Genomic DNA, 12,607 nt, shown 5'->3' with positions numbered 1-12,607 from the left:
CTCGCATTAGATATAGGGTCTCCAAAGGACGTCATCCATAAAATTTACTTGGTGTGGCCTTAGGACATGCAATTATTGGAAAATAATGTGTAAAAAATGTCATCAGGACAAGGGTTAAGCATTCATAATCCCCTTATCTCAGCCAAAAGCAGAAATCTAGAATGCATGATACACAGGGGTGCAGTAGAACTTGTACAGCTTCACTAAAACAAAACTGTTCCAATGTGATCATAATTTGGTGAAAATCGTCCCACACTCTAACAGTCCTGTCCTTGGAGACCATAATCGAATCCAACCCGCCTGGCTACCAGCTATAAATACAATGTAATAAGTTGTTAGTTGTTGATGAAACATGAATCTCATATAACTCAGTTGTTCAATATTTTTGTACATTTTACTTAATATACAGACATTTTTTCAATACTCATCATTTTTATTGTCGCTCTTCTAAGTCCAAGACACAACAACATGACGAATATTGTTGCATAATACATTCCTTGGGCGTGCAACTTATACTTTTTGTATCGTGAACCATTAAATAAATATTATTTCATATAGGAAAAAAATGCACCAAAACTGATAAATCTAAAAACTACTTTTTGGTGGAATCATTAGCTGTCTGTTGAAAGTGCATTAATTTTGGATTAGGCCACACCAATTTAATTTCTTGGTTAACGGATTTTTCTAGAAAAATAATGGAGCGGGCGGGCGAAAAAATAAAAAAATAAAAACAGGCCTAGGTATCCTATTATGGCCCAAAATGGTACCGTAGGAGCCATAAAGTCAACACACCATGCTCGTTCAAAATTTAAACAGTGAATTTTGAACTTTTAATGATACCATTGCATTGAAAGATGGAATAACTGTAACAACTAGGATGAAAAGGACTGTTTTCAACTGTTCAGGGCAAAATATGAGCCTTTTGCAGTTGATTCCAAATTTTTATTTTTATTTGAGAACCTGAAAAAAATGAAGCGGCGAATCCGTTAACCAAGAAATTAAATTGGTGTGGCCTTACCAATAAGCTTTTAATATTTAGCACTTCCAGTGAAACATCCAGAAACGCTCAGAAATTAATCATACTGGCATCTCTTTGATCTGAGCGCTCAGTCCTTGAGGAGAATACATGGCATACATGTACTGATGAAAAATGCCAAAGGGATAATTTCATTATTTCTCCATCTTGCTTTTATGAGACTCATTTTAGATAAAGGCAAGATGGAGAAAGAATTCCTTTGGCATTTTTTCATCAAGGGCTGAGAGCTTGGATCAAAGCGATGCAGTTTGGAAGCGGTATGCTTGTGGGGTCCGTTGCATCTGATGGTACATCCATTTTATAGTTTGTTTGATTTAAGTTATTAAAACTTATGCGAGACCTCAGGCTGTCCATGAGCTATGCATACTTGAGCTGTGTTGTACAACATGTGAGATGTGCTGTCCTCTGCACCAGTGTGCTGTGAGCCACTCCTGTACAGCGTCCCACTGACACTTGGGACCTCCTTCCCCTCGTCCAGTCCATAAGGACCCCTGCTGTCTCTTGTTGACAGACAGCCTCTCTCGTAGTTTGGCTTGATGTTGGCCTCTTTTGCCTGGCCCCCTGGTTGGATGATTGGTTGTGTGATGTTTGTTGCCTGTTTGTTAGTGACATTTGTCAGTGATGTATAACCTGCTAGTGCATGGTCTTTTGGCAGAGGCTGGCCCCTTGGTTGTGTGACTTTATGTGTGACGTTTGCTGTCCGTTGGTTGGTGACATTTGTCAGTGATGTATAACCTGCTAGTGTATGGTCTCTTGGCAGTGACTGGCCCCTTGATTTTGCGACCTTTGTTGCCTGCTGGTTTATAGTGACATTTGTCAGTGACATATAACCTGCCCTCATGTAGCCTCTTGGCAGTGACTGAACCCTTGGTTGGGTGACTGGATGCGTGATGTTTCTTGTCAGTTGCAGCCCTGGGTCTCCATCGTGGGTCACAGAATATGGCTGAAGCTGTGGCCCTGGGTCTTCTTCGTGGGTCACTGAATATGGCTGAAGCTGTGGCTCTGGGTCTTCTTCGTGGGTCACTGAATATGGCTGAAGCTGTGGCCCTGGGTCTTCTTCATGGGTCACTGCATACGGCTGAAGCTGTGGCCCTGGGTCTTCATCAATGAAGGTCGTTGCATACGGTGCAAGCTTACCGTTTTTCCCTTTCTCTGACACATCCATGTCTGGTTCCTTTGGCTGGATGTTAGCAAAGGAAGTTGTTGCGTACGGTGCAAGCTTGCCGTTTTTCCCTTTCCCTGACACATCCATGTATGACACAGCATACGGCTCAATGTCATCGTTGTCTTCTATTGGCTGGATGTCATCATTGTCTGGTTCCTTTGGCTGGATGTTAGCAAAGGAAGTTGTTGCGTACGGTGCAAGCTTGCCGTTTTTCCCTTTCCCCGACACATCCATGTATGACACAGCGTATGGCTCAATGTCATTGTTGCCTTCTGATGTCTGGTCCTCAACAGAACTCAGTTGTCTGCCTGTGACTGAGTCTCTGTCCGAAGGAGTGGAGTTTCCATCAGTTTCAGCAGGGGCATTGTGACGAGCCGGATCTGTGCTGTGACAGCGTTCGTACAAGCAGACGGCAATCACCCATACCAACACCATGAGGAGGGGCACAGCAACAGCCACAATGACGGCATTGACGTGGTAACTGTCATCTTTCTCGGTGAGGATTGGGCCAAAACTTGGAAGAGTGACAATGTCAGTCCTGGTTGTAGCCTGGCTTGTTGTAGCCTTGTACTTTGAGCCTCGCGTGGCGTTTGTGTATAGCATCTCCGTGGGAATGGTGTAGTTATACGGACTAGTGTGGTGGGTATGCAGACCTGTTGTGGTGGAAATTTCATCACATCCCCCCGACCTGATGTCCTTCCTCACGGTGGCAAGCAGAATTCCGCTCTGGTCAGTAGGCGATGCACACATCAGGAAGTTACGGTCAAAGATGTGATTCAACTCTGGCAGATGACAGATGAACCAGGTGAGATTTGTGTCACATTTCAGCTGGTTGTTTGCTAGGAAAAGCTGTAGGTGGCTCAGACGCAGGACTTGGCTGTCAATCGTGGTGATGTGGTTTCTTTGCAGGCTTGCATGCTTCAGTACCGTAAGCGGCAGGAGTGCGTCGATGGGCATGGAACGCAGGCGGTTATCATTCAACCTCAACTTGGCCAGGAGAAGCAGGCCTCGGAACGCATGCTGGGATATGACGGAAATGGCGTTCCTTTCAAGGTTCAGGTCTGTTACCCTCTCAAGCCCAAGGAAGGTATCGGGTTCTGAGGATAAACAAAACAGAATACTGTAAGTTATTTTAAGTTTGCAAAGATTTTTTCTTGATTATCAACATTAAGTAATTATTACATGTATGTACTAATCTTGTCTAGTTGTTTATGATAATTTATTCCATTGTGTATCTGCCTAATATGTATAATTCAGCAACTTGACTGTACTAAATGTACATTAGTGGCCGCAATGTATTTCAAATTAGTGTATTGTTATGAACTGAAACAAGTATAATAAACAATCTCAAAGATGGTGGCAACTAACACCACATAAATTTGTACCAGATCGATCTGAATAGATTATTAGCTGATTGAATCGATCTGGGCAACTTTACCTCAGTGGGAACATTCCCACATTTGTATGACCCTCCTATCCAGGTGGATTGTAGCTGAGCTGGATAGGTGGCAGATCGATTCAGTTTAAGCTAGTCTATTCGGCTCAATCCTGTACAAATTTATCCTAGTGGGGGAGGGGCGTAACAGTTTATTGTATCAGTCATTTTACACGTAATTTTCTGCTATTTCCAAGTTAAACATGAAATACTGTAGAGTGATGTTATTTACAATTCATATAACTTAGGCCATGTTGATTTGATTATATGGATGACATTCGCGCGCGCATGAATTTTCGGCCGTTTCCAAAAAAAAAAAAAGTTTTCAACCATACTGTAAATCGTGCAAAACAGTTGCTAAATGAGCAAAAATATACCATAAGTTGCAAGGAAAACATTTAGAAACGATACCATTGTCGTAGAATGCCAAAATCAAAGGAAAAAAGACAAAAATGTAAAAGAAATGAATTCGAAGAGTAGATTATTCGCCACAACATATTCTGTGCCATTTGTTCAACCTTCATGACCACGTAGATTTCATAGTGAAAGCAACTTTTTTTTTTGGCTAAAACTTTTTTTTATTCGCACGCGCGCATCAGTTTTGGGGTTCCCAGAGGATGTCATCCATATAATCAAATCAACATGGCCTTATAAAATAATTATAAAAAAGCACAAAATTAAATATCAGGAACCAAAATACACATTTTTGTCAACATACCAAGACTGGAGATACGGTTGTCGCGGAGGGAAAGGCTTTTCAGCAGTGGCAGACCTTGGAAAGCCCCTGGCTGTACCGTGGACACGTTGGAATGTAGGATCACAAGGAACCGTACTTCTGGGCTGTTTGGGAAAGACCGCTCGGAAATGGTTGAGGAACGAAGGTGCATGATGAAGATCGATGACGTGGCTTTGTCGAAGTCAGTTGGTATGGCGTCGAGACATGCAGGGAAGCGATACGTTCCTCTGTACCCAATCCAGCTGCAGGGGGACCCTGGCCAGTTTTTGTCTGGACAGCGACAGGAGAGTCGCTTCCCTTCCGACAGATTTACAGAGTAGCTAGTGCGACAGCTGTCAGGGCACCGTAAAGCTGGTGCTGACACGAGCAGTAGCTGATTGGAAACCAGGAGTAGGAAGTACAGCAGTGCCATGGTTCGCACCATCACACCAGATTTCTGTTCGCTTGTTCGCGCTGCAACACGCACTGAGCCTTAATGTTTACGTACCGGATATAAAGTACAGTCACATACCTAAAACATTTTATTAGGTCTGCTTGAATATACATTTCATGTTTTACAATAGATTACAAGTCTGAGACGCAGGCATTTTCGAATAGGAGTCCCAGGGTCAGAGAAATACCCACCAGCAGACTGAATTTTGCAGAGACATTTTTATTTATTTATTTCATCTTAAGATGGCTGGGTAGCCCCAATTCAGCTTGTATCAGCTGTTTTCCAAGGGGGCCCAGCAAAATTACACAAGACATTGTAACATACAGTGAGACAACATACAGTAAACATAGAAGTCCGATTCGTCAAAACAGAGTCGTAGTCCTATACTCAAAGTCCTGGCCATTCAAGGTCAAAAGCACGAAAATCAAGGAATGGAGGTCAGAGGTCAGGTTTCATATGACATGTTTCAAGCCTGCTTCAAACTGAGATAGTGTAGGTACATGTCTTAGGTCTGCTGGAAGTGTATTGAAGTGTGTCGTGCCTCGGAAAGCAAATGTGCGGTGTTTTCATACTAGTATTCTGAAAACGTCGAGAAATGAATGTGATTCATTGAAAATTTAAAGTGTGCGCTATAATGTCATCTAAAAGCTATCTGTCACCAAAAAGTCAAGACCATAGCATGTTCAGGACAAAAGATACAAAAACCGGAAGTTCTGCTGCAGTACCAAGGTCATCCACCAGGAGGCCCATATTTGACCTTGGTCTTCCTAAGAGTTACCAACATACCAAATATCATCATAATCCATAAAGGCATTATGAAGTTATGCTGACTACAAATGTGCGGAAACACAAACACACACACAGACATGCCAAAAACAATACCTCCATTTTTCATGGAGGTAATAATAAAAGAACATACCGGTAGTGTAACAACAAACGAAAACAGCAATAAATCTCCCCGTTCTGATTCTTTCCTTTGATCACATCTTTTTTTTACATCACTTCTAGTATAAAAAACGTTCCTTTATCTGGAACAATGTCCCTCTGACGAAGGCATGAGATCTCCGACCTCTAGTTTGCTCATAGTAATGATCACAAACATAAAAGTGCTGCGAAAAAATAGTGAATTACAGTAACTTTTGTATTGCATTGACCTTTCCAACTGTGCAGTCCATGTCCTTGGTACTGAATATCCTTCAAATCATTAGATTCTGTCTATTCCAACTGATCTAAGTTATAATTATAGTTTTCTTTGAATAGTTAATGCTAAACTAATACTGTTTGTGCACACACAGAAAGGAATACTTTCAAAAGCCCAAATCATCAAATGTAGATCTTCTTCTTGCCAATATGAAATTCATATGAAGGTACAACATCATGAAAGGTACATTCTCACAATAATTTTGGTATAAAAGATGTATGTAGCTTAATACATTACATTTCAAGTGAAAATGACATCTGATGTACTAAAGTGTACACAGGAACATTAGAAGAACCATTGATATCTACAAAGAACAGTTCATGTCTTTACATTATTTGTATTTCATTAGCATAACATAAGTTGTATTTCATTGAATCTGCAACATTTCATAACTTTAAAATTCAACTTGAATTGACAGATACAATTACAAAGTATCATACATGTATTACTCATGAAAGATGTTCAGCTGTAAAAATAGGTTTAAGAGTTAAATTCATGGAAGATACGCATGTCCTTTATAGGCATTTGTCACTATTAAGATTTAAAAGTTACATGTAGGTTCCTCTTACATCACCAAATTTGGCAACCAGAATGTAAAATGATAACCTCATAAATTTAACAATATAAACTCCACACTCAACTGTTTGTAATGTCAAAAACATTTATAACAGCTATGATTCGGGGTCACTTTTTTCTTTCATCTTGCTTTCTCTCAAAACCTGCTAGACCATGGGAAGCATAACCTGACCAATTTTTATTCAGCACACCCTTTGTATGTGCCATCTTCTTCAAGGCCCAATCTTGAAATATCTTAGTCCTCCTCAAGACCTGTCGTCTGAAATTCTTCAATCTCCAGACTGTCTTCAAACACATACTCCATCTTGGTTGCAGGTGTGTCGCTCACATTACCCATGATCCTTTTCTCCTCATCTTGAACTGGAAAGGTTGTATCGGTGGGTGATTCCATCGTATCGCTAGGGGTGTTCAGGTCTTTAGGGAGCAGTTCATTCAGCTGGGTGAAGAAGGTGTCCTATGTGTGGGAAAAGAATTATTACATGTACAAACGTATGTGAAGTTTTACTGTTAATAAAGTTTTTTTATCTACAAATAAAGCAATTAGTAAATCATGATGTATGACAAGCTATGAAAACACCACTCTGTGGGTTTTTGTGAATTTCTTGTCATATCTATAAGGCCACACCAAGTAAATTTTATGGATGACGTCCTTGCGCGCATTGATTTTGGCCTGTTCCTAGAAAAAAAACAAGAAATTCCGCTTCCTGTAACTATGACAAAGAGTCACGACACTGCCGCAATCGTCAGATTGACGTGAAACCTGTAACGCGAAAACAAGACAGGACGACAACTGCTATTCCACCTGATTTATTGCTGTTTTGATGATGAATAAAAGACTTCACTGTGTCACCTAACATTTGTCGTCTCTTAGTATATTTCTAATCTAGGCATCTTGTTTTTTAGGGCCCTTCTTGTTTTTTTTGCCCTCTCGCATTAGATTTATGGTCTCCAAAGGACGTCATCCATAAAATTTACTTGGTGTGGCCTAATTGTGAATTTCTTTTTGATTCTATGCAATTCCCACTGGCTTCCATGGTATGTATGGCAACAGACATGCATATACTATTAGCAGGAAATTAAAGATAGGAAATAAGATAACCCATTCTGGGACCGTTGACCTAACTTCCTGTCAGTGTCCCTGACATGCATCTTATGTGGCAATGGCTAGGGAAACACAAGTAAACACAACAGACACACCAAAAACAAAACATTGGTACATACATGTAGAGGTAATGACCTGACCATACTATGATAATATTGATATTGATAGACACCTAAAATTTGCAACTACCCCCCAACTCCATCCTACATAAAGAAGACAGACTATCAGGTGTCTCACAGGGAAGAGGAGTACATCTGTGTCCCTGAGCAGCTGACCACAGTCCACACCTTCAGCACCTGCGGCCAGCGGGGAGGACACAGAGTCACTGGACGAACAGCTGTCCACCCCATTGTCCAGCGACATCAGTACGGTCAAGTCCTGATGGGATAGTTAAGATTATAGTTATTGATAAAGGTAAAGGTACAAGCAGGGTATATAAAAGCATTTTTTTCTATAATGTGCTTATGTAAAGTTACAATAGCCTGGGTTGTAACATTACAGTAACACTCCTGGGTAATCATTTGTTTACAGCAACTGCAAGGTTCTTTTTAGCTACATGTAGAAGTCCTGATGGTGGAAAGAGGATGCCAGTGTGACTGGAGGTTGTTGTGAGTGGTTAGGCCAACCACGTTGTCTGGGAGACTGTTCCAGATGTGTACTGCAGTGCGCATGAAAGTTCTGTCGGTGGAGTGAGTTCTAGAGACTGGCACAGTGAGGGCATGCATGTATTCAAGTGGTCAACAAATTATGGTCATTGAAGCTTAGCACATAATGTTAGTATCATAAATGTTGTTGACATGAAGACAGGTGTCGTACCTCCTTAACCAGCCTCTCATCTCCAGACTTGAAGTCTTCCATGTCAGGAACGTTGAAATAGTTCTTGCCAGGAAAACCTGTATTGTTCTGAACAGACTGGTCTTGTTAAGCGATTAATTACATCGTCATCATTTTTATAAATAATCTTGTATCTGAATCCTTATTTGAATCCTAATTCTATGTTTGACTTTCATTCAGAAGGAGCAAATCTAAAAAAAAGGACTCAAACTTTTCAAGTTTATAGAGACTTCTAATTATATTTCTCAAAAAATAATGACAGTATCCCATAGCTTAATGTCACGAAGTGTACCTTGACTGCTTCTTTCTTAACTATGTCCATTCTTGCCTTGGGACATTGCTCTGATTTCTTGAAGGGGCTTGGGACTGGGCTTGCAACTGTAAGTGTCTGCGATTCATGTACCTGAAAATTACAGTACAAAATTTACCTATCGTTAAAGTTGTTCATTTTAAAGTAGTAACTACTTGTAAGAATATGATGTGCTGTAACAGTTGTGCTTATTTTTTTGTTTATTTGAATTTTCCATATGTCATATTGTTTATAATTTTCAATATTTCAAAACAGATAACATGAAAGGATAACAGATAATGATAGAAACATGTATGGAAGATCATGACCTCAGATTTGTAAGAAAATGAAATTTTAGAGGAGAAAAGCAGTGTGTCTTACAGTGGTTGAGGTAGAGGAGTCTACCAAATGTTTGGAGGGGGATCCTGATGTATTCTTGACATGCCTTCCACTCGTCTTCCCTGTTCTCAACTTCATCAGTTGCACCTCCAGTTCTGTGATGTAGCGAGTCGCACTGTGGATGATTTCCAGCTGAAAAAAAAAGAGTTTACCAGCAATTTGAAACTTCCCTTTACAAGGCATGCACTGGAGCTATGTGATTGGCTTAGGTTACATTAGCCTGGCCTCGGTGAGTATTTCGGGTATAAAGCTCCACCCCTTTATCTTTATTGAAGCCTCTGATTGGATAAAGGGTTTCAAGTTCAGGAAACTCCGCCCACAAACATTACGTCATATCTAATTATGGCCTACATGGCAGGGTCTTTGGTCAACAAACTCGCCGGTAATTTTGACAAAGCTGGAACATTTATCTCTCTGAATACGGCATTCTTCTGTAGTTAATCAGACAATAAACACTTTCAATGAGTCAGAACATGCATCACATAACACCGTGTGACGAATTTCTTAACATCACATTTGTATTTAGTACAAAACGTTGGCATAATTGTAACGTTAACGTTAAGATGGTTGACATTTGACAGCTTCCAAAACATACTTCGGTAGAGAAAGGCGATATTTTTCACGACCTCAACTGTTGAAAATACTACTCACACTACGATTTCCTAAGTATCAGGATTTTCAATGTTTGAATAGTGCCTTTTTGAGGTATATTTTAGATCAGTTTAATTTCTGTGAAGCTGTCATCCCGCGCTTATTCTAACGTTAACGTTAACGTTACCTCTGACATGTCGGATACGGATGCCGCAGGCTGCTCAGCCACGTACGGGACCAGAGTTTTGATCCTGCTCAGGCCGTCCCGAACCGTCATCTTCCCGTTCACTCCCTGCCTCAACATCTTCCTTCTCCAGGGACCCGCTTTGCTGCTGATCGGGCCTCGGCGGCGAGTTCTTCGGCGCTTGGCGTTCTGCAGGCCGGCAGGTTTAGGGGGAGGCGTGTCGGTACGGGACTCCGCACAAAACAGAAACCTTTCCACATCCTCTTCCGCAATGGACAAAAGATCCACCTTGGCGTCCATAGTCGACCAAATCGTGAAAGAAATTAGGTAAAAGTTGGTTTAGATCGTTTAAATTTCACTCAGCCGGGCATCAGGAAAGTTTGCAGGTGCTGTCAGGTGCAGGTGCGGTGAAACGTTACACCGCAGGGGGTCACCCCAGGACGGGCCGAAAATCCTCGCTAAGAGGGGAGACATAAAATAACATCTTCTGTCTTCGGATAAAATAATGTCTTATTTATACAATACAGTGGCTTCCCGATTATAAATATTAATTTTACCTAGTATGTAGAATAATGCACAGGGATTTGCTAATCACATGTAAGTCTATTCTTTCGAGTTTAAGTGCTGTACTTTTTACATCCCTTCTCTTAATCACAGTTGGACTTGTCCACATTCTTTCAGAATGACGCACACAAACAAACTTAGCCTAGAAAATGTTGCAAAAGTTACACTAAAGTTAGCGGTGCGTACGTTAAACTGTCAAGCTTTTAAAAGCTACACAACCATGACAACAGCTTACCTCGAATGTTTCCTACAAGGAGGTAGATCATCATCCGCTCTGTAACGACTGAGTTGCCAACTTAAAGCTGCATTACTGGCCATTTCTTCACAAAATAAGTTGAATTAACTCTACACCATTGCAAATAACTGCCGTAACGGTTGTGGATGTGCCAAAATATTACACCGTACGAGTGTGTTTAAAAGCTGTAAACACAGATATTATCCACGATTATTTACATTCTCATAGTCCGTGCTAAGACAAGAGAAGTTTGCCGCTTCCTAACTGTGGACCACGCACGAGCGACACCTAGCGATTGTTATTAGAAGTGATTTCCCCCCCACTTACTAGGTGCTGTCCTTGGTGCTGAAATACCCACCAACTGACTGATAACGGTAATTTTTCTGTTCCTGACTTATAGTAGAGCGATGGGTATTCTAATTCCATCACAGAAGTGTTGAACTGAATGTAGACAATGAACAAGTACGATTTTGTCCTCATATTTCTGTATGCTGACCCCAGGCGCGAACTTCGTATGTATTAAGTTGACCATACAAGAGCGCCACCCAGCAATTTTCATTTTAACTGCAGAAAGGACTCGGACAATTTTTGTACTGAAAATAATGTAATCGCGAATGTGAGACAAGCAATGGATATTCATCAATATTCCTCCATTATATCTATGTAAACACACAAAAAGTAAACACGGACGAATTTGCAGGTTAATACAATTTTAATCTCTTTTTCGTCTGACCAGCAAGTTATTACAAGTGTCGAAAATATTTATCAAAACTTTTCACAACAGCTTTCTTTGACTACAGTTTCTCTGAACAAATTTTCTTATCTTAAAAGAATAGTTTACAACAGTCAACAGTGTTACACATTCTTGGCACCTTTTGTTAGAATGTAACCTCACTGAAGCTTTTTTTTTGGTATTGAAACTTGACAACAAGACTTTCAGTGCAGAAAGAAAAAAAAAGAACTTCATAATGTTAGATAAAAAAGAAACAAGCTATGAAATACATAACATTTTCACTTACAGTGAAGAATTTATCAATATAATCTTTGTTCGTCTTTCCTACATACTAACTTGATTGTTTGATACACAAGGCAAATTGTTGCGCTTTGACGAAAAAAAGCTAAGCTTTTTAATAATGACAATATAACTTAATGATAAAAGTACATGTATTTGATTTTAGACAACAAAACACTTCATTGAAGTTACTCAGTTTGTATATTCCTAGCTTTTATAAACTGAGCAATATGTTTTCGGAGAAACATAGTATGAATGTAAATCAGTTTTTCCTATAGTTTCAGACTAAAAGCTCTGAAAAATGTATTGAGTGGCTAAAAATCTACATGTTTAGTAAATTTCAAACATGTTTGTCAAAGAATTTTTTTCACATACTAAGACTACTCTTCTTTCCGCATTTGGTGATTACACATGGAGAATGTGTATTCTGCATTCTGTTTAAGGCCACAACAAGTAATTTTTATGGATGACATCAGCGCGCGCATTAATTTTCGCCTGATTTTGAAAGAAAAACAAGAAATTTTGTTGCCTTCTGACAGTGGTCAATATGCCGAAAATGGGCAAAGATGTCTGTCTCGGTTGGGTTAAGGCAGCCTATGGCCAACTATGATTAGTATTTCATACATATGGCTGTAACTTTTGATAGCTTGGTCGCACCACAACTTAACTTCACACAGTTCTAGTAGTACTTGAAACACATTGAGTAAAGGTTATTTTGTTTTTACTACTTCTGAATTTTTGGGTTAAAAATCAACATTTTGGTTAAAAAAAAGCTGTTTACTTCATGGCTTTACGCCCAAGCGGTAACAACACCT

At 40.1% G+C, this 12,607-nt stretch overlaps 2 protein-coding genes across 2 annotated transcripts; both read right to left on the bottom strand.

The window, feature by feature from the left end:
* Nucleotides 1-257: 257 nt before the first annotated feature.
* LOC109486541 lies at nt 258-4,784 on the bottom strand. The gene is made up of 4 exons (XM_019790378.1): nt 4,355-4,784; nt 1,902-3,298; nt 1,404-1,631; nt 258-311 (listed from the first exon to the last, which is right to left on the bottom strand). The coding sequence occupies exons 1-4, from the start codon at nt 4,782-4,784 to the stop codon at nt 258-260; spliced, it is 2,109 nt and encodes a 702-aa protein (XP_019645937.1).
* A 1,501-nt stretch (nt 4,785-6,285) lies between these two features.
* LOC109486550 lies at nt 6,286-10,855 on the bottom strand. The gene is made up of 7 exons (XM_019790389.1): nt 10,781-10,855; nt 9,985-10,439; nt 9,189-9,338; nt 8,811-8,921; nt 8,501-8,587; nt 7,922-8,062; nt 6,286-7,036 (listed from the first exon to the last, which is right to left on the bottom strand). Exons 2-7 carry the CDS (start codon nt 10,279-10,281, stop codon nt 6,818-6,820), a joined length of 1,005 nt encoding a protein of 334 aa, XP_019645948.1. The 5' UTR covers nt 10,282-10,439; nt 10,781-10,855; the 3' UTR covers nt 6,286-6,817.
* Nucleotides 10,856-12,607: the final 1,752 nt, after the last annotated feature.

Source organism: Branchiostoma belcheri, unplaced genomic scaffold (assembly GCF_001625305.1).
Source record: "Branchiostoma belcheri isolate BF01 breed outbred unplaced genomic scaffold, Haploidv18h27 scaffold81, whole genome shotgun sequence".
In the NCBI taxonomy this organism is placed as follows: Eukaryota; Metazoa; Chordata; class Leptocardii; order Amphioxiformes; family Branchiostomatidae; genus Branchiostoma; species Branchiostoma belcheri.
The sequence above is the reverse complement of the archived record's forward strand: the minus strand, read 5'-3'. Positions and strand labels throughout refer to the sequence as shown.